Source organism: Apus apus, chromosome 5 (genome assembly GCF_020740795.1).
Source record: "Apus apus isolate bApuApu2 chromosome 5, bApuApu2.pri.cur, whole genome shotgun sequence".
Lineage (NCBI taxonomy): Eukaryota > Metazoa > Chordata > Aves > Apodiformes > Apodidae > Apus > Apus apus.
In genome coordinates this window covers 26,944,528-26,964,502 of record NC_067286.1, presented here as the reverse complement: position 1 = coordinate 26,964,502, position 19,975 = coordinate 26,944,528, and the positions used below count along the sequence as shown (strand labels likewise).

The following is a 19,975-nucleotide window of genomic DNA, read 5'->3' as shown; positions in this document are numbered from 1 at the left end:
ATTTCAGTTACTCATATAAGGGTTTGAAATCAAGCAGGAACAAACGGTTCTCTCAGCATAAGGGTCACTGTTTATCATGGTTAATCATCACTTCCCAGATAGGAAAGGCTCCTTCCCCTCTGTTTTGCCCAGGCTTTAGCACTCACAAGAAGCAAGAGACAAGAGCAAGGAAAAGAGCCAAACAGGGATGCAGGCAACGGGCTGGCAGGGCTGCTCCCTCTGCTGCTCTTCCAAAGCCTCTCCCTACAGCCCTGGCCCCGAGCTGGGCCTGCTTCTAAATTCAAACAGCCAACAGTTAAAAGTCCACGGCTTCATGTCAGAGACAGGCACCCACTCCAAGGAAACTGTGGCAGCTCCACATAAATCCTGACTCCAGAGAAGTCAAACACAGGGGGCCGTAACACACTGTTTCTAATACTGATACTCTTGTGGGGAGGAGCTCTGTCCTAAATCACGTCCTGCTGAACTCTATAAACAACTCATACATTCAAACTAAACTTGGACACAGAGAAGACAGACCAAAAGAGAGGGCACAGAAAGCCTTCCCCACAGTTAACTCAGCCAAGGGGAACCAGAGAAGGAAAGCCACATCTCAGCACTTCTGGAAACGCACCATGTTACAATCCCTTTCTCCTTAATTTCTTCTCATTGGGGCTTATTTTTGGTATAAATGGATCAGAGCACTCTTTGACCAGGCTTGCAGGGGGGAACTTGGTGGTGGACATTGAGTTTATGAGTAGAAACACACAAGCTAGAGCTACACAGGGTGAATAAAAGCCTTTTGATCAGCCTGCATGAGGTGACAACCATAACTCATTTGTTATCTCTTTATTCACGCTAAAGCCCCAGGCTAAATCAATCTATTTGCATCCTTCACCACCAATTTGCATAGCAGTTCTGTCCTAAAAGTCATGGACTGCCACTTCTAAATTGTATCTCTAGATCTCATCCCTACCTACCCAGCCCTCATTGTCATGAATGCAATCACACAGGTCTTTTGGAGGAGGGAACAGCTGCAAGTAGTGCATTTAAGTCCTCAGGAAAGATTTAAAGAGACGTTCTGTGTGCAAAAGCCTCACCTTTTTATGTTCTTCCCTCTGCAGGAGGTCAGAGAGCTCATCTCTCCTGGTGCCTGAAGCCTCCTGCTTATAACACCTGAACCACTCCAGGACTAGACACCCTGTCTTCCCACACATGCACCTCCCTGAGACTGCAGTGATGCTATGGGGGAAAAGTACACACTTGCATCCTCAGGGGATTAGAAAAGGGTTTAATTGTAAGCCAATTATATTTTAAAAACTCCATATTTACCAGCAATTTAAAAGGTGCTAAGATTGGAATAAATACAATAGAAGGGGCAGAGCCAGTACACAGCATTTATCACACAGTCCACACCCCTACAGAAGGAGGCAGGTGGTAAAAAGATTAGTATTCAGCCTTTCCCTAAATATTGTCTGGACTATTTATTATTTGTTTCACAGTACCCGCAAGAAGTCACAACAAACATGAAGGCCTCCTGTGCTTACAGCCAGTAGCAACATGTACTCCCACAGAGCTTGCAATCTATAACCCCATGTAGGAAGACTAGATGGCAAAAAAAACCATCAAAACAACAACAACAAAACCAAAACACAGAAGCACTGAAGTAAACTGTCTTGATCGTGGTAATGCAACAAATGAGCAGCAGACCTGGGAATAAACTCACCTTCCTGCCAAATTCCAGCAGCTACCTACTGTATTGAAACATGCCACACCACTGCTGTATCTAACTCCTTCTTGAGGCTAGGGACAACATGCTTAAAAATTAATCAAATGAAAGGACGAGAGATTCCTTTTTTCCCCAAAATCAGTCAGGATATACTGAAGGAGCCAGGCAAGCTTCCTGCTCACCCTCTGCCACCAGTCGCTGCCTGGCTCTTGGCAATCCCTTCCTGCACTCCCTGCCCTCTGCTCTGAGGAATAAGCTTCTTACAGAAGAGACTTTATCATCAACTGCCCTTCATGCACCCTAGAATTAAGGAGCCTTTTGCATCTGTCAGTCAACACGCATACTAAACGCTCAAGAGATTTCTGCTGTCCCCCCAGAAAGGAGACTACGTCCTCTAGGAGAAGCAATACATATGGACACAGGCCAAAGGTTGAGAAAACAAACTTAAGAGTACAGCACAAGCACTGCTTTCCATTGTTTCCTCAACAACCTGCTGCCACCTCCTCCTGTTCCAGTAGAGCTGAGAAGTCCTTCACCAGTAATACAGTGTTCCCATCACTGCACATGCTGCTCAGCCAACAGCACAGGCAACTCCAGCAAACCTACTTGTGCTCACTCAGGTAGACACAGCAGGTTCTGCTTCAAAGATGTAAACCGGTACTACAGGAGAGGCAATCATCATTCACAGTCACAGCTACCCCAGATGCAGAACTTGGTTAATCTTGTCCAAACAATTAAAATTTCCTGCAAGTTTTATGGCCTGGGCGCAGCACCCAAAAGACCTGAATAACTCTCCTGGCGAGTCAGCAGCCAGCAGCAAGAAACACTATTGATTCTCCCTCCCTTACACACACAGGATACCACCACTAGACAATAAACCACACAGAGAGAAAAAAGGTTATAAAGATAATTACAAAGCAAATCTAAACAAACTCATTAAATTATTTATTTAGCCCACTTTCCTTCCCCTCTTCTCCTTCTCCCTTAAATCACTTCTTTCTGTCATTTTCCCCAAGCATCTTTTCAGTTTCTTTTCCTGAATGAAAATAAGTCTCTCAGTGAAAGCCAGAAAGTCCAACAAAAGCTTACATATTTGAGGAGGTCATTAAAGGCGACTTAGCAAAAAGGGAGCAGGCTGCCATCTAAGTACCTTAAAGCCCTGAAACAGGGAGTGTAACACTGGAAAAGCAAGTCTCCTCCAGGCTCAGGAGCATGGATAACTGGTAGAATTACCAAACATGAGCACTGAGAAAGTAAAACCACACACAAAGAAAGGAATTTTTATCCACAGGCTTAAAAACCCACTTTGCTTTTGTTACCACTTAGCTCCTACTCTACTTCAAGAAAGCAAACCATTTCAGCTACCACAATTTCTTAACTGCTTTTCTTTAGAAATTCAGGAAGCCCTAGATCCAGGCACACAACCAACTCCTGTTCCTTTAAAATTTCACGAAGTACTAATGTTTTCACACATTTAGTTCTTAGCAAAAATTGCTGCTGTAAAAAGCAAAACACAAAAAAAGAGATTATGGAACTCCAGTCTTAAGTAAAGAGTAAATGGTCCCAATGTGTGATTTTCCAGTCAGTAGTTTTAGATGCATTCACCTACTCAGAAGCATTTTGCAGAATCTGTCTTGGTAAGAAATAACTTCAAGTGACACATGTAGTTCAGAAATACCTGAACTACTAGTCCTAAGTAGGTTTCTACAGTTTTAACAAAGGATATAAGACAAAGACAAACACAAGAAGGACAAGCAGTAAGACTCAACAACAAAGCAATGCATAGAGTCAGAATATCCTTGTTGGCTGTGATTTGTACAGAACTAGAATGCTAACCCTGCTCAAACTGTCATTCACATCCTCCAGCAAAAAGATAGCTATGAAGCTTCTATGTAGTTTCTGTTTGCTCCTTGCTGTGGTGTGCTGGCAGCTAAGGCAGTGAGCAACACCTGGATATGAGACTTTAATCTCACCCCTGTGCAGGAACTGACCCCTGTGTCAAGCCAGGCTGCAATTTCCATCACACCGACCAGGGAAGAGATGTTGGATGAAATGGAGCTGACTGCCTCTCAGAGTTGTAAGACTGCAATGGATGACTGGGACTCTTAAAAAAAAAAAAAAAATGCAGAAAGAAATTCTTGTAGAGAATTGTTCACGGAGCACTGAACCTTGAAAATGTTCCCCCCTGCTCCAAATCTTCCCTCTCTTCTTCAAATTGTATCAGCTTATTTTAAAAAGACATTACTTCTACCTACAAACCTTGCCTTTCTTATGTCCTTGGAACATCACAGGTTAATACACAGGTGCAATAAAGCACTTAGGAGACAATATTGTGGAAGGATCTGTTCATAAATTGGCCAAGACAAACAAGCACTTAGAGTTTAAAGATGGGATTAACACCAGCCACTAGTAAACACTACAATTGGCTGCTCATTGCTTATCAGCACTTTCTGCTATTTCTATAGAGGTCACTTTCTACATTTCTTTTCCTGAGATAAAAATCTACTAGTGACAGAAAGGACCACAGAAATTGGCACAATCTGCTACGGCAGCCAGGCTGACTGAGCAAAGACTTGTACTAAACAATCTCCTACAAAGAACCAGAAAGGTACTTAAGAGACTGCAGAAGTAATTTCACTTAAAACACTACCTGGGAGAAGTCCTATGCACACTTTACATAGTTCAAAAGATGACAGCAGCATCTCCGTGCACCTGTGAACCACCACCACACAATGATGTCACTTCAAAATAATGCCCCCTACAGTACAAGATGATGACCGAGGCAACTAGAAGTTCCACATGTACCCAGACTTTGTCTAATAGCTAGAGGACAGAAATGTCTGCCAGAAGGAGTTCCAAGAAAATCAGCAGCAGTTTCAGAGTCCCAACAACCCAACAGACTCTCACAGACCAAACACCATGGCTTTGAGGGATCAGGTCCCTGTAAAATGAACTCCATGGGGCTTCTGACATGTTCCACCACAGGAGAAAAGAGCTGGACAGCCATCAAGCAGGAAAGCAATGCTCCAGACCCTAGTATATCACACTTCATGCTCTTCCCTGAAGGCTAGACATACGGTATTTTGCTGCGGCTTTCAGCCACCTTCTGCAGCTCCTTTCAGCTCCACAGAATATGGAACACTGGTAAGTCTTCTCAAAACAGCTCTAAGGAAGGGAAGCCCTGGTGCTACCCCTTTCTCCTATTTATACCACAAACATTACTGCAATAGTTTAAACTTATTTTATATATAGCTCTGTGGCTTATTTCCAGGCAGCAGTAACTCAATGCTGGTGTACATATGTTTAGACCACAGCAACTGGAAGAATGTCCCAAACACACTGTTAACTCTGCTGCTCCACAGTGACCAGAACAGGCTCTACCACTGCAGAAACACAAACTGTGATAGGAAAATCAAAAATAAATAAAACAAAATCGTCCACCCAGAAGCTAAGCAAGCCACTCACCATCTACACAGGACTTCCACTACAGCCCTAACAGATTTATAGCTGTAAGCTAACATCCACCTCTTGTCACATCAAGTGTCCGACTGCCAAGAGACCACAAAAGGTGACCAGGGTATGTGCCAGCATAAGAGCAGACATGCAATACACACAACATCTGCCAGTATCCACTTGCATTTTAAAGTAATCTTATAAAATTAAGGGCTGGACAAACAAAAGATAGATTTGCACAGCTCTATTTGCAAACCCTGTTCATACTGAAAATATCAGTACTGCTATCACATTTTAATGAGTCTGATTTTAGTCCAATAACCCTAAGCTCATGCACTGAAAAGAAACAAGGGCAAGTTGCAGTAGCCACAGACCAATGTCCAAAATGTTCTCCCTCAGCACTGGTTGCAAGGACTTCAGTGACACGCAGATGAGAGAGGCACCTGCTAGACCCACAGGATGCTGACACCAGTGCTAGGTCTAGGTTTTAACACCACCCCTGGTGAGCCAAACCCAGGCAGCAGCCCAGAGGGAGAAACAGTGCCTGCTGCACTCCCTCTCCTAAAGGAGAGTGCTCCTGCTGCCACATGTAGACAGCTACCAGGTGATAAAAACTATGCCTTTCACCAGATTGTCCCTCTCATGTCTTTGCAAATACAGCTCTGCCAGTCTTCCCAGAATACATTAAAATGACCTTTCATTATATTTTTCATCACATTTTTCCATGCAACAGCTAAACACTGGGTGGAGAGGGTGTTTAAAAAAACCTTACATTTTCTTATGTCTGAAGACAATGGGACTGGACTTTAAAGAGGAGGAAAGCATAATCAGCACTTCTGAAGTATCTACAAAGGCATGGCATCTTTGGTTATGTGATGTGGAAAAGTTAATGACCACCATCTCAGGCCTCTGCAGAGATAGGCGTCTCTTGTCCTGGTGTATAAATAACCAAGCTGTATCCTTGCATAAACCTGTGTATAACTTCAGGGATGAAACTGCCCTTCCTCAACATGTTAGGTGACTATCTTGCTTGGATCAGAGGAGGCTCAGTCAGAGAGCCTCTAGCTGTGAAGAAAAGGGGAAACCAAGTCCACGCTTTGGGAATGATGATAGGGGTACAAAAGAAAAATGGAATTGCTCTGGTGAACTGTTTATCTGGGGACTGGGAAAGCAGGAAAGACAAACAGTCTCTGTTCCAGGCTTCACAGGACTGGTTAGTAACACGCCCAGGGAATATGGATTAATGGACAAAGTACAGCTGTGTTGATCAAAACATGATGATAAAGACAATTGCATTATATATATACAAGGCATGTGCACAAATACAGTTATGTGCTTGCAATGAATCATCACACAGACTCTGATCTGGCCACAGATGCACCTACCTTTACATCCATTGGGTGAAACAGAACCACTCAGGCTCATACTACCTTACACAAATTAAGCACATGCTTAAGTATCCACAGGAATGGTGCCAGAGTTTGCATTCAGTCTTCTTTTAAACCCTTCAAGCTCATCACAACCGTAAAAATGTTAAACAAAGAGTTGTGCAGGACTGTGTACATCACAGCTGTAACACAATACCAGTGTCACTTTCTAAGCAGGGCAAAGGAGTTCTAAGCTACTGTACTAACAGGCACACTAAGAAAAGTATCATACATTTGACCAGAACAGAGTATGTTCTTCCTATTAAAAACACACAAAGGCAGAAAAATAGAAACATACCATCATCCAACCAGGCCCCAGCATTTCAGTATGCTCTACAATGCAAAATCCTGCTTGGTAGCTGTTTACAGTACTTTCCTTTTTGGGGATCTGAGAAAAGCATCCAACTTAAATCACACTAGAGAGTGGGAGGGCGTGACACAGGACAGAATCCAGGCAGACCTGGAAGTAAATCCCTCTTCCAGGGAGATGGTTACGTGTAGGAAGCATTCCCTCTGCTGCCCAGATACAAGACCCGCCACCCCAACAAGGAAAATCATCCGCTTTGACATTTTATAATGGATTTTCCTTCTAAGCCCTTCCTTCTGTCCTTAACTACTTCCACAGCTTATGTAGATCACTGATGATTTACAGTTCTGCCATTTCCTCAGCACAAGAACTCCCTGACTCAACTAACCCCAAATGCTACAGAAACATGCTTCAGGCCCACAGCTCCCTTACCCACAGCCCAGGGCAGGAATACCAGCTGCTCTCCTCCTGGAGTTACAGTATTGTTTACACAGCCTCCTCCCCTCCTCAGCCAAGGCTGCTGGCTAAGGCGGGACAGATTACTCCTCCCAGTACAACAGGCCCTAAGTGCCAGAAAAAACTACCAGTAGAAAGAAAGAGTTTACCGTTGCGTGCCAACAAACCTTTAGGCAGCAGGGGATGAGTGCTCACCATTGTTTTAAACCTCTGGAAAGCCCTGACAGCAAAACTGAATGCCTTATTGCAGCAAGCACTCTCCTCTTCCCACTGGAACATCACAGGGCTCTCCACAGCAAGGAGTATTTCTCCAGCCCCTGGTGACCTCCGAGTTTCCCAGGCGCCCTGTACAACCCTGTTCTTTCACAAAACAGGCAGATTCTCCTAAACTAACAAGACAGCTGTTTCACTGGCAGAGGTGCACAGCTGGAAGTGCATCTCACGCAACCATACCCTCTACCACAGAGGAGTGTTTTTACCTAGGGCAACCTGGTGCTCTCTTCCAGGCTTGCTGGTCAGCCTGGAACCTCAGACACCAGAGCTCCACTCCCAACGACCAGTCACAGCCTGGAGACACAGACTATGAGCACTTTATACAGGGTTTGCCAAGACTGGAAGCTCGGGTTGCCCGTTTTTCCCAAACCCCGTGTTCCAGTCAGGCGGCATGGGCTCACCCGGGGGTGCAGTCCCCGGGAGGAGCACCGGGACGGCGCTGCCCGAGCAGCCCCGCAGCCCTTCCCGGGAAGCGGAGCGCGGGGCGCGCCCCGGCCCCGGCCGCGGCCGCGGGGGGCGGGGCCTGACGCCCCCTCCGGCGCGCCCGCCCCTCATTGGCCGGGCGGCGTCTCCATGGCGACGGGCGGCAGCAGGCCCCGCCCCCCGCCCGGCCCCGGGAGGAGCGGAGCGGCCCGGGCAGGCGGCGGAGCAGCGGGGGCTGCGGGCGGCGGAGCAGCGGGGGCTGCGGGCGGCGGAGCAGCGGGGGCTGCGGGCGGCGGAGCAGCGGGGGCTGCGGGCGGCGGAGCAGCGGGGGCTGCGGGCGCACGACCCGCCCGGGCAGCTGCCAGCGGGCAGCCAGGCAGGGCAGGCCGGGCAACTGCAGTGGCCGCGGTTCCGGCTCTGGCGTCCGCTCCAGCGCGCCTTGCGGGAGGCCATAAATCAGCCCTTCATGAACGGCGTGCCTTCAGGCACTTCATGAACGGCCGTGTTTACATTCAGGCACTCCTGGGCAGAGATGTTAATTCCAAGGACCGGGAGGGGCTCAGATGCGCAGCAGCTAGCCCCGGCGCTGCATCTTGTCCCTTACGACCACGCTCTGTTTTCCACCGATGGTTCCATAGAAGAGAATTTATCCCAGGTCTCGGACATCAAGAAGCTTATTTGCAGCCCCGCTACAAAATGTGAGCTTAGCGTTTTGCAAAGCGAGCATCTCCAAACCCCCCATCACAACTGTGATGCCGAAGACCCACTCTTCCAGAAGTTACAGTCAAAACCGCAGCCAAAGCCACCGGCGAGGAGGCAGCTGAGGAAAGACACCTCCAGCCCCGAGCACCCAGCCCTCCTCCTCCCCCAGCGCCAGTTCTTCGCACTGCTGACTGCGTGCAAAATGCATCTCAGCAGCTTAGCTCAGGAAGCCTGCAGAGACACGCAGTGCAAAGCGTGGATTATCAGGAAGGACGATTATCCTCCCAGTGCCAGAGAAGGTGGAATCCCCAATTCCAGCCTCAAAAGCAGCTCAGGGTTTTAAAACGCATAGCGTCCATGGAGCTGTGCTGCACAACTATCAGAAATACTTGTTAATGTATTGCATTAAGAGCGTTTTATGTTACCTTGTCCCCACCACCACCCCAGAGCAGGGTTCAAGGAGCTGGATGGGGGAACACCCTCCAGCCAGAGCTCACGGCCAGGCAACATACAAGGAACAATTTCTGAAGCCTGTCTGGCCACAATTCAGACCAAGAAATCCAGATAAGCTGGGCTTAAACAAACGAAGCAGATCCCAAATTTGTCTGTTCCAGTTCACAGTCAGCAATGCTTTTGGACCCAGCTGCTCAAGAAGGATGACACTCCAAAGCAGGTTTGAAACAACTGCACTTGGGACCACTGCATCTAGCTCAAAACTGGGAGATAAGCCAAATGCAAGGAGTTATGCAGATGTTTTAAAGCCCTAGATGCTGGGACACTTTGCAGTAAGTGGATAAGTATCCTGCCTGTTTTACATTGAAGGGGAGGGGGAAGCCCAGAGACAGTCTGAAAAGCAAAGCACAGAATCCAAAACCATTAACTGTATTTTACAAAAATATACACAGCTCTTGTTTCAAGGTTTACTCTACTTTTACGTATTTCAGCAGCACAGAAGCCTTGGTTAGAAGCATGAAAAACATCACTCAGCCCAGGCAAAGCTCTTGCTGAAAAGACACAAATATTGATGCAATGTAACTGACAAAAATAAGTCCTGTTACTGGTATAGCCTGTTCCTTTGAGGGACAGGATCGTTCAATCAAAAGTCAAAAGACTCTTTTGATGCTGTGTCACCACTAAGACAGCTTGTTATGGAATCTCAGCTTGCAAGTTGTTTCTAGCACAGGCAAGTGCTTGGCCAAGCACACCTTTAGAGTCATGCCCATTCCGGACACCTCTGACAACATCCCCATGCCCCGATGGTGCAGGTCATGTCTCCGTGGCCATGCCAGGGCTGAAGCACAGAGCACAGCAAGTCCTAAGCACCAAGAGCAGTCAGCAAATAAGGAGGTGGGTCTTGCACACACTCCTTTCACCCTCAGTCCTTTTCAATGTTTCAGCAACTCCGGAATTTAGATTGCATTAGGTACCCTGTAACAGACACAAGCTCTTTGGGTGCAAAGTCCTGGGCTCAGCAAAGGCAGCTGGATTTCTGTTGGTTTTGTTTTGCTGGGTTTTTTCCAAATGAAAGCATCCCTAATACAAACAAGACTTCAAAGGCAAGAGGCCCCTTATATGCTACTCAAAGGTGAATAACTATTTTCCAAGCCCTTGGGATAGCTCAAAGGCTACCACTGTTGAGCACAGGAGACTTAGCTAACACTTCAGCATTGGCACTTCAAACAACTGTCCTAGGCTGGGCCAGCCTGCCCACTGGGAAGGGTTTCTGAACAGGCAGTATTGTTTTTCACAGTGCCTACTAGGAAGCAAAATAGGAGCAGAGAGCTTTACAAGTCTATATTTTTCAATCTATTCACACTGCCATAAAGTTGCTTTCTCCTTCTTTCACAGACTCCTCCAGCTGCTTGCTCTCATGTCATTTGTTAATGTTGTGACTCTACTACTATGCAGCCTCCAATAATCTATTTTCTTCCAGAGAAAGGAGTCTCTGGATCCATGACAGGGAAGTTTCAACCTAACTATGCAATGTGCTTGGGAGATGCAGAAATTAAAGAGCTGTCACTGTAAGGAAAGAATGTAGTTTTTCAGATTCCAGCAGGTAAGAAGTCTCATATTAGTTCTTAAACAACACTGGCCTTCTTCAACAATTGTGAATTTTTAATACTGTATTTGGGAGAACAAGCAGGACTGGCTTTTATTGCTATTGGCTTGGAAACACTGAATACAACAACAGTTCATAGACTTCTCTATAGTACTATTTTCAAACAGAGTTTCCCCACAGTAACTAACAACAGTACTGGTCTCCTGGGACACTAGCAAAATTACAAAGTTTACTGGTGTTTCCACAGCTCTAATTCATATGGTGCTTAATCTGCTTGAGCCTGTTGGAAAGTCATCACCTCCAGTACTACTGAAATCATTAGTGACACTGGAACCAAGTCAGCATTTACAACAGCACAGTTTGGGGACTTTTAAGCAAATAATTGTAAATGAATACACAGCCCTCACATGGGAGAGGTGAGAAACATCCCTGGTAATCTGCAAGAGACCGAGCTTTGTGGCTAAGATTTGGCTTCAGAAGATCAGCATTAAATTTCCAAGTCTGCCTCATACTTCCTGTGGGAGTTTGGAACCCTGTCTGTCTAGGAAAAGCATGTCCCGTTCCCCTCACACTTTTGTTGTTCTTTTTTAAGCCTGAAGGTCCTTTGGGCTGGGTCTACTTTATCACATGTCTGTCCAATGCTCACCAAAGCAAGGTAGAGATGGGATGCTCCTGCAGTTTACGGTCATACAAATACTAGCAGCATCTCACCTTTACACTAACAATTTTCAAGACGGATCACATGGCACAGATCAACTGCTGGTTACAACAGCCACAGGCCTCAGCTGTATTTTCCTTGCACAATATGCAGATGTGCTCAGGGCAAGGCTAAGCAACACTGTGGTGAAAGGAGTATTTTTTGAATTGCAGTGGCCACCCTTTGGTGGGTACAGCCTCAGCAGGGCCCACAGGGTTTCAGGCACAGGGACCAGCCCACAACTGGAGCTGGAATCCAGAGCAGAGAGCACACCACAACCCTGCTACGCACATATGGGAGCCCTCAGAAACTTCCAGCTCTGCAGAGGCAGGTATGTCAGACACAAACAGAAGCCTGAAGTGACTGAAACTAGGCTTGGTGCTAGTTAATTATTCAGACCTTAGCTGGGATCATTCAGCACTAGCATTATGGCTTCACTTTGCTAAGCGCTGCTTGAACACCATGTTAAGTGTCACTCTCTGCCCCCTAACATCATGACAAGAGACCATTTAAAAAGCTAAAGACTATCCAGCACATGGCATTTTCTTTCCCTCACAGAGAAAACTGTACCAAGGCTAATCAAGTAACTTCCTCCTAAAATCAGATGAACAGGAAGCAAACTACCTTTTCAGCTTTGCCAGGCCAACAAAATGCTGGCCACATCTTTCTCAGGTGGAAATGGTGGTCATGTCCTTTAAGTTGATTTCCACTGGACACAAGTCCTTTTACAGGTAGTTGCAGACCCTTGAGCAGACAGTGATCCAACCTGGCCTGACTCCCAACCATCACTTCAACTATTCTGCACTCCTGAAAGAAATGATGTGATACCCCACACACAGTGCCAAACACACAGCTAGTGAAACAGATGGTTCACTTTGGAGGAGGTCTCTTTCCACTGTGTCTGTGGATGCCTTTCTCCACCAGACTTCCCTTCACCACAGTGAACTACAGCTCTGACCAGCAAGCAGTAAATGTACCACCAGCAGCACCTCTGACCAGTCCTAACCTCCACTATCCCAGCCAGGTCTCTGGCAAAAGAGAAATTTGTCTTTGGCAAACAATAAATCTTTGCCAAAAGACATGCTTCTCAGCTCACAAGCCAAAGGAGGTCGTCAGCCTATATGTGTACGGCTTATCGAGCACAGCAGGGACAGTATAAAACCTGCTTACAGGTCTCTCCAGCCAGGTTAGCTAAGTCCCACATGCCTTCTCAGTATACTCTTCCTGTCTGAAAGAGGTGAAGAACAATATGCAAGCCAAGACCTCAACAGATATAAAAGACCATCCAGGACGAAGGGAAGGAATAACCATTTAAACTCACTCAGCAAGTGGCCTGGTTTGCATTATCTGTGTGACTGTACCCCAGCTGTTAATACATCATACTCCCCCCTGCCACTAAAGGGTCTTCCTGCACAGCACCTTATTTAGGGGTAGACATTAGGATGATCTTTCCAGGAATCCTGTATAAGGATTGGCAAGAAGGGCCACAGTGGTACATGGATACAGTAGCAGGCTACAAAACCAAATACGTTGAATTGCTGTATGCCTTTATATCCACCTTACTTCAAGAACCAGAGGCAATTGGTGCTACAGTCCACCAACAGAAAAATTTTGGCTTTGATATGCCCTGTGGCTGTAAGTCATATTTAACGCTCATGTTCATCTCCAATTCAGGCCAGAAAACCTAGCCAGATCATCCTGTAATTTCAGGACAAGGCATAACATGCATAAAGTGAAGAATGGAGCAAGGAAAAAACATGTGTGAAATTGTTAACAAACAACAGGTCATCTTAAGTATCATGTATTTGAGGATGAAGCAGAAGGTACCAGAGCAGCCCAGCAAGGAGGGATTCAGCCCCTGAGCTACGACACTCTCAGTTGTTCCGCTGACTACCCCCAGATGCAGACAGACATGTCACTGAAATGCAGTTCTGACTATCGAGAAGTTAATCAGCCTTTGTCCTCTGCTTTAAGACACACTGTTATAAGCCTAACCAGATACAGACATGAAATCCCTTCTATCTCTGGCCAGCAGCCCCTAAGCTGTTGAAGCAATTTGGTGTGTTTAGACTGAGCAGTGCAGAGCTGTGAGAGAGATCCCAAGCTATCAACTGGGACCAAGGACATTCACGGATATAAGCTTTGAAGCAGAACAGGCACAGCAGCAGAAGGCCAGAGCAGGGTCAGATGCATCCTCTCAGCTGTGCCACTGGTTGCATTGATCCCAGAGCTGGTGGGCTGAGCACTGCTCAGACTCTAGTGGAATGGGGCAGGGGAACAGGGCAATACAGTGCTAAACAGCTCCTCAAAAGCACCATCATTACATAAAAGACCCTTCCAAATCCTGCCAAAACTGGAGCTTGTGACAGCATCAGATAGGCTGCTCTCTTATCTCACCCACACAGCTAGGCTCCTCAGCCCCACCTCCCGCTCCCTGGGAAATGCTGCCCACCAGGAACCCAGCAGGTTCTCCTGCTGCAGGACTAAGTTGTTTCCCGAGAGTTACAAAGAATCCCACTCCTCAACAAGCCTCAACTGCACCTTAAGCAATTTAATAAGAGGTGATGATTTTGAAGCATTTAGATCAGTGAATCTAACTACTGGGGTTTTTGGTTCTGTTCCAGTTCACGTTCAGCAATTCTCAGCTGATCCAGTTAAGACCAGTGGTGGTCTAAACTGATTCATGTTGGAAGTTATAATATTTTCAAACAAAAAGGACTGTGTACTGAAGGCAGGAAGCTACAGCCAGGCCAGAAACACTATACCAGTCTCCTGTGTCCAGGACACCTTGTGGTCCTAGCCAAGCCCTGCACCTTCACAGAGGACTGGGGAACTAGAGAACTGTGTTGGAATGCCGGGAGCATGGAAAGGCATGAGGGGTCTGAAAATTTCATGAATCTGCTTTCCTCTTTAATGTGTGCCTGTGCAGGTTCTGCTCACTAGCAGGACACAGTGGTATGTGTACATGTTTCTGTGGCCCTAACCAAGGAGCTACCATCAGCTTGATGGGAGCCCAGAAGCTGGCGGTAAGAACAGAACCTGCTTCACCAAAGGAGGACAAGAAACTCTGTCCCACTAGCAGCAACTCAGTCAGGACTTATTTTCAGAACAAAAGCTCTCTAAAAGGTTTTTGTAGAGCCACCCCGTCCAACCCAGCACCATGGCACAGAAACAGGCGCTCCAGCTGCATGTGCTAGCACAACATTTGGTGGGGGGAGACCACAATACAACAGTCCCCGTGCTGAGTGACTTCCTGCTGGGGAACATCAGGTTTCAGTCAAAGCACTCTTTTAAACTGGCAACCTGAAATACTTCTGGCTTAGAAAAAACAGGAGAGATCAAAGAAACAAGCAGCAAATTCCAAATGTGTTTCTTTGACTCGCTGACTTATTGTTTTAGGGAAAAGCCTGTAGCAGGTTTTGTAGCGATTTGTTTCTACACTGACATTCATAATCCGGTTTGACTGAAGTTATCCATGCACACTGTAACACAGGCACAGCTACCTCCATTAAAAAATTCTTACAAGAGTAGAGCTTAATAATATGAACATCCCCTGCAGGAGCTGTACCTGCTCAAGATACATCACTTTTGTGAGCAGGGAAAGCTTTGGGTACCCAAGTGGCAGGGTACTACAGCAACCAGGGCATTTTAGCAACGGGAGATGACTCAACTCTTAAGCTTCTCCACTCTCCTAATTCAAAGGCACTCAGTGCCAAGTTTTCAACTCCATGTCTCTACTGGAATCACAAGCACTGTGACCAGACGCATGGCTGGTTTTCTGGTAGGGCTAGAAATGTCTTCTAGAAATTGAACTCAGGCCAACCAACTTATCAGAGCAAATTTTAGCTTCCAGCCACCACACTGACACGTTACAATCCCAACAATCAACAGACTTAAGTCACTGTACTTTATGTCTATATTGGTTCAACACAAAAAAACTGAGAACTGGAGAGGACAAGAAAAGTGAATTCGAGCCATGAGCAGCAGAAGACACAAAAAAAGTCTAAACACAAAGATAGTCATGCAGCAACAAAAATCAAGACTCCCACAAAACAGAATTTGTTTTGGAAAAGCAGCAACAAAACCAAACACTACATCCAGTTTGTCAACAATATTTACTTAAAGATTCCTTCTCCTTATTTTCTTTTTTTTTTTTTAATATCCATGATTATGTATTGGTTCCTTAGTTTTACTCCTGCAGAGATCTCCTGGGGCTGCACAGTAAAACCATGCATTAATTATAGGCAAGAAATAAGTCACAAAACAAGTTCTCTCTTGTACAGCTCCCAAGTAACACACTGCCTGTCCTGCACAGCCCTCATGCAAAATATCTGTACTTACCCACACTCCCCCTTCCAGAGCAATGCACAAACAGGTCTCTGCAGAGCCAGCCTCCCACAGCCTGCCCACGTCCAGCCCAGCCTTACATGGCTGCTTCACTGAAAGGAGCCAATTTTCACAGGGCTTCTCTTCAGCGTGACAAACTACCCAAGGGATCTGTCCCTAACCACTGAGACAGCTCAGCAGGCTTCACACTGCCAAAGGGTTGTTTAGGAAAGAGCAGGGACACCAAGGACACTTTGAACTGGAGGGGAAAATCACAGCTCATGGAAGTCAAGACATTGCCACTGAGCATGCTTGTCCATCTTAAACTGAGCAGCTGGTTGCAATAAAAGTTTGAGGGTCTCAGAGGAACCACAAAGATGTTGAGGGCTTGTTCTTCACCTACATCTGCACGTACAAAGCACAGTATCACCTGTCAAGCATTAATCTAGGGCAACAGTCTGCTCCATCCTATATAACCAGCCAGCATTCAGCAGAGATGACCAGCCAAGCTACCAGCTTCATAGGCCCTTCCATACTACCATGCGACTAGAGTCACATTTCTAAAAAAGCCCAAGAGAAAGATGCCTGAAAAACTGGTCCCTGCAGGTCAGAAAAGATCCTTCAGGATCGAGGTGTATGATGCTCAGTTTTGGTCCCAAAGGATTTACACTCACACCAAATGGCAGACTGAAAGGATCTGCTTCTCACCTTGGAAGGCAGAGGAACACACACATTTCAGAGGGAGCATCTCCACAGATATCCCACATATGTTGGATCTTTGCTAAGGGGCCCACTGCTTTTAGCCTTGCCCACTCTAGCTGTGCCACTGAAGACAGGCCGTCTTGGACAGGACACTTGAGGGAAATTCAGAGCAGGTCCCTCTAAGAAACCAACAGCAGCACCCAATTCCTCATCATGACAAATTGCTTCTACCAGCGAACTCCCCAGCAGTTCCATTGCATCTCATTGATTAACTGCTCTTATTAATAAGATATACAAAATCCAGACCTCAAATCCTAATGTAATGGTATGGGATGAACCCATGGTATCTCCAGGGGATAGGCAGCCCTGGCATGTGCTGCGGGACACAGCATGAGGGATACAACAGAGCTCTTCCAAAAGGCATGTGCAAGGGAAAAAAAAAAACAAACAGGTACCAGAGAAGAGAGGGGTATGTAGCAGCAGGTTCTGAGTGTGCAGACCTCAGCTCCTACTCACAGAGACAGAATCCAATGCCCACTGTACGTGGTGGTACAGCTGGCTTTTGGCTCTTTCAGCAGAGGTCTCTGCAGAATACAGATCAACAACGTGCTCTTCAGCACAGCCTACAAAGCACGTTTCACTGGCAGTCGCCACGCTGCATTCAATGCAGCACATGTGTGCACCTGCACGCACCGAGGTCATGCACAGACACCAAGAACTCTCCTCCAGACAATGCTGAGGAAGGCAAGCAGGTTTTTCTCTTGCTTGGCAAGAGAAGAATACTGTATTCCTTGACAATAAATAGCCATCTCAGGGGACCTCCAATATCAACCAGAGTTCTGAGAACAAGGTTTCATGCTAGGGACTGGCCATTCAGGTAAGGCCATTTATTTGCCCTGAAGTTTTACACACACTCTTCACTCCAAGAGATAAATTTTTAAGCATTACTGTTTTGAGGCAAATGAATTTACTTTGCAGCCAGGAACTACATGCTTTTATTACTTATTACTGAGTCTTCATAAGGGGGGAAGGGTTATGGAGAGAGCAAGCTACGGAAAGGCTGAGTGACTTGCCCAGGGTTACAAGTGAATCAGTGGCAGGGACAGAACGAGGTGCCCTGACTCAGCGGCGCCTGCTGTCAGCACAAGGCAGTGCCACCCAGCTCCTGGTCTCCCTGCAGCTGGAGTTGTCATCCTCCTCTCCTCCTGACACCAGTCAATTCCCAGTGAGTGACTGTCTGTCAGGAATTCTCCACAGCACCAAGACGAATTATGGACTTTTCAGGTAGAAGCAATTATACCCCAGACAAGACATCCCCAGAGGAAAGGGACTTGAGGCACACACAGGAGGAACATGGAGGAAAGCATATCCAGGCCTGTGGAATGCAGACCCCATCTGAACAGTCACCTCTGAGACACATCTTGCCTCCTCCATCTTTCAGACCATCCTGCCCTTACCTACATGCTCACACAACACTCCTTCATGGGGCCGAGAGCAATTGCCTAGACAGAAGAACACGTCTTTGTGTGTTGTTTGCTGCTGGTAATGCAGGGTAGCAGTGAGAAACATGGAGAAAGAGGCAGCATTACATTTCTCCTGTCAGTCACCTGTAACAACACCACACACCACAGTGTGGGAGAACCTATAAGCTTTCCAATACAGATTGGGTACACACCACGCAAGCAAAAAGTGTGTTTCAGAAGAGGGATCTGGGCTTCAAAATGGATCTGAAGCACAGTAAAGATCCCAACTAAAAGGCAGACTACAGCCGTGTCTCAGTCGCTCTGCATGATTCTACAGATACACCAGGTCTCCCCAAGCAGTAGTATTGTTCATAGAGATGGCACCTTAGGCAACAAAGTTCAGGCATGCTGGCCACACCACACAGCACTCACCTTGCTGCCTATATCTTCGCGCTTGTTCCCAGGCTTGCTTCTTCTCAGCTTAATGGAAGGGGAGCGAAGTAGATTTTTGATCCGACTCGTTATTGTAGACCCTTCAACCGACATCATCTCCAGGTGCCAAGAGGGTATTTACCCCCCACACAAACTGTGCCTGTGGAACGAGCCCAGGTTTGAGGCAGAAACACCAATGCACTTAGCTTTGCTTATGCTCGTTCACATTATCTCTCAGCAGTTCTGCTCGGGAACTCCGCTCCTGTTACACTGCAACGCTTTTCACAGAGGCTGGCAGACTTTCCTCTTGCAGATTCCAGAGGATCAAATCAGCAGTAATCTAAACTGAAAGATGCACCCGTGGGTCAATACGACATTTGCAATGAATTCTAGCCTCATTCTTTGCAAGAAATGCCAAATGCAAGTATTTATTATAAGGATGGGTGCAGTATAACTTATTCTCAGAGGCTTCTACAAAAATTATTATCCTTTTAGTACAAATTAGTATATCTAAACCAATTCTCAGATCGAAAACTGTAGTGTTTTCACACTTCAGTATCGGCTTTTATGGCAAAACCAAAAATTCCCCACCCCTGGAGTCCATTAACAGTGCCCACCCGGCCCCTTGCCTTTGCTCCACACACATCCATTTCACCTCAGCCTGTGCAGTCCAGAAAGCACAAGGCTGTACTGGATTATTAAATGCCAAGTGGCAGAAGCACACTGAGAATAAGCACGAGGGAGTTTTTAACTCCTACAAATTCAGCTCTGCTTTAAGCACACATACATGGTGTGTGGTATCTGACAGTGAAGGCATATAGTATTTCACATCCCCGCACCCCCGATTTACAAAGGGCATCAAGGAGGAACTGTTAACTGCTCCCGGCGATTCCAGACTCCCCGCCAAACCTTCACCTTTCCCGAAGCTCTGGCGGCAGACGGAGGGAAGGGGGGAAAGGAGGGATCCAGCCAAAGCCTGCAGTAAATTATCCTCCCGGCTTCCGTGAAAAATGGGGGCGGGGGGAAGAGAGAGCGAGAAGGAGAGAAGGGGAGAGAGAGGAGATGAGAGGAGGAGAGCAACGTCCGGAGCAGCACAGCCGCAGCCCCTCTCCCTGCGGCGGGGGCAGCGCTGCGGGCCGGGAGGACGCGCCTTCACCCTCGTCCCGCCACCTCAGCCGCCGCGTTAAACCTCTCCTACCTGCCTCCCAGGAGCGGCTCTGCCGGCGAGGCCGGCGACCACGGTGCCCCGCAGCGGCTGCCCATGCAGCCGGCCTCCCGAGGAGGGGCCGCGGCGCGGGCCGCCCCCGCGGGCGGGGCGGGGGCCGTTCCCGCGGCGGCGGTGGCGGCGGCGGCGCCACGGAGGGGGCGGCTCCGCAGCCTGGGGTCTGGGCCGGCCGCGGGGGGCCGAGGCCTGGGGCCGAGCTCCGCGCCAGCCCCGGCAGCGCCGCAGGGCGAGCGCCCGCGCCGCCCGCTGCCCCCCGCCCGCCCGGCACCGCCGCGCTACGGCGGCCCGCCCGGCTCAAAACGCGGCGCGGAGCTGGCGGGCG

General features: G+C 47.4%; 1 protein-coding gene across 7 annotated transcripts in view; it reads right to left on the bottom strand.

Moving 5' to 3' along the window:
* MAPKBP1 (mitogen-activated protein kinase binding protein 1) overlaps window positions 1-19,705 on the bottom strand; it is a 99,925-nt gene extending 80,220 nt beyond the window's left edge. For 5 of the 7 annotated variants that reach the window (XM_051621074.1, XM_051621077.1, XM_051621080.1 and 2 more), the window contains exons 1-2: window positions 19,627-19,705; window positions 18,429-18,773 (exon numbers count right to left, since the gene is read on the bottom strand). In XM_051621074.1, coding sequence (XP_051477034.1) covers window positions 18,429-18,545 — 117 coding nt within the window. In that variant the 5' untranslated portion in view covers window positions 18,546-18,773; window positions 19,627-19,705. Of the gene's footprint in view, window positions 1-18,428; window positions 19,048-19,626 lie in introns of those variants that run through there. The other 2 variants (XM_051621076.1, XM_051621075.1) reach the window with 2 other exon arrangements.
* Between the last annotated feature and the right edge of the window lie 270 nt (window positions 19,706-19,975).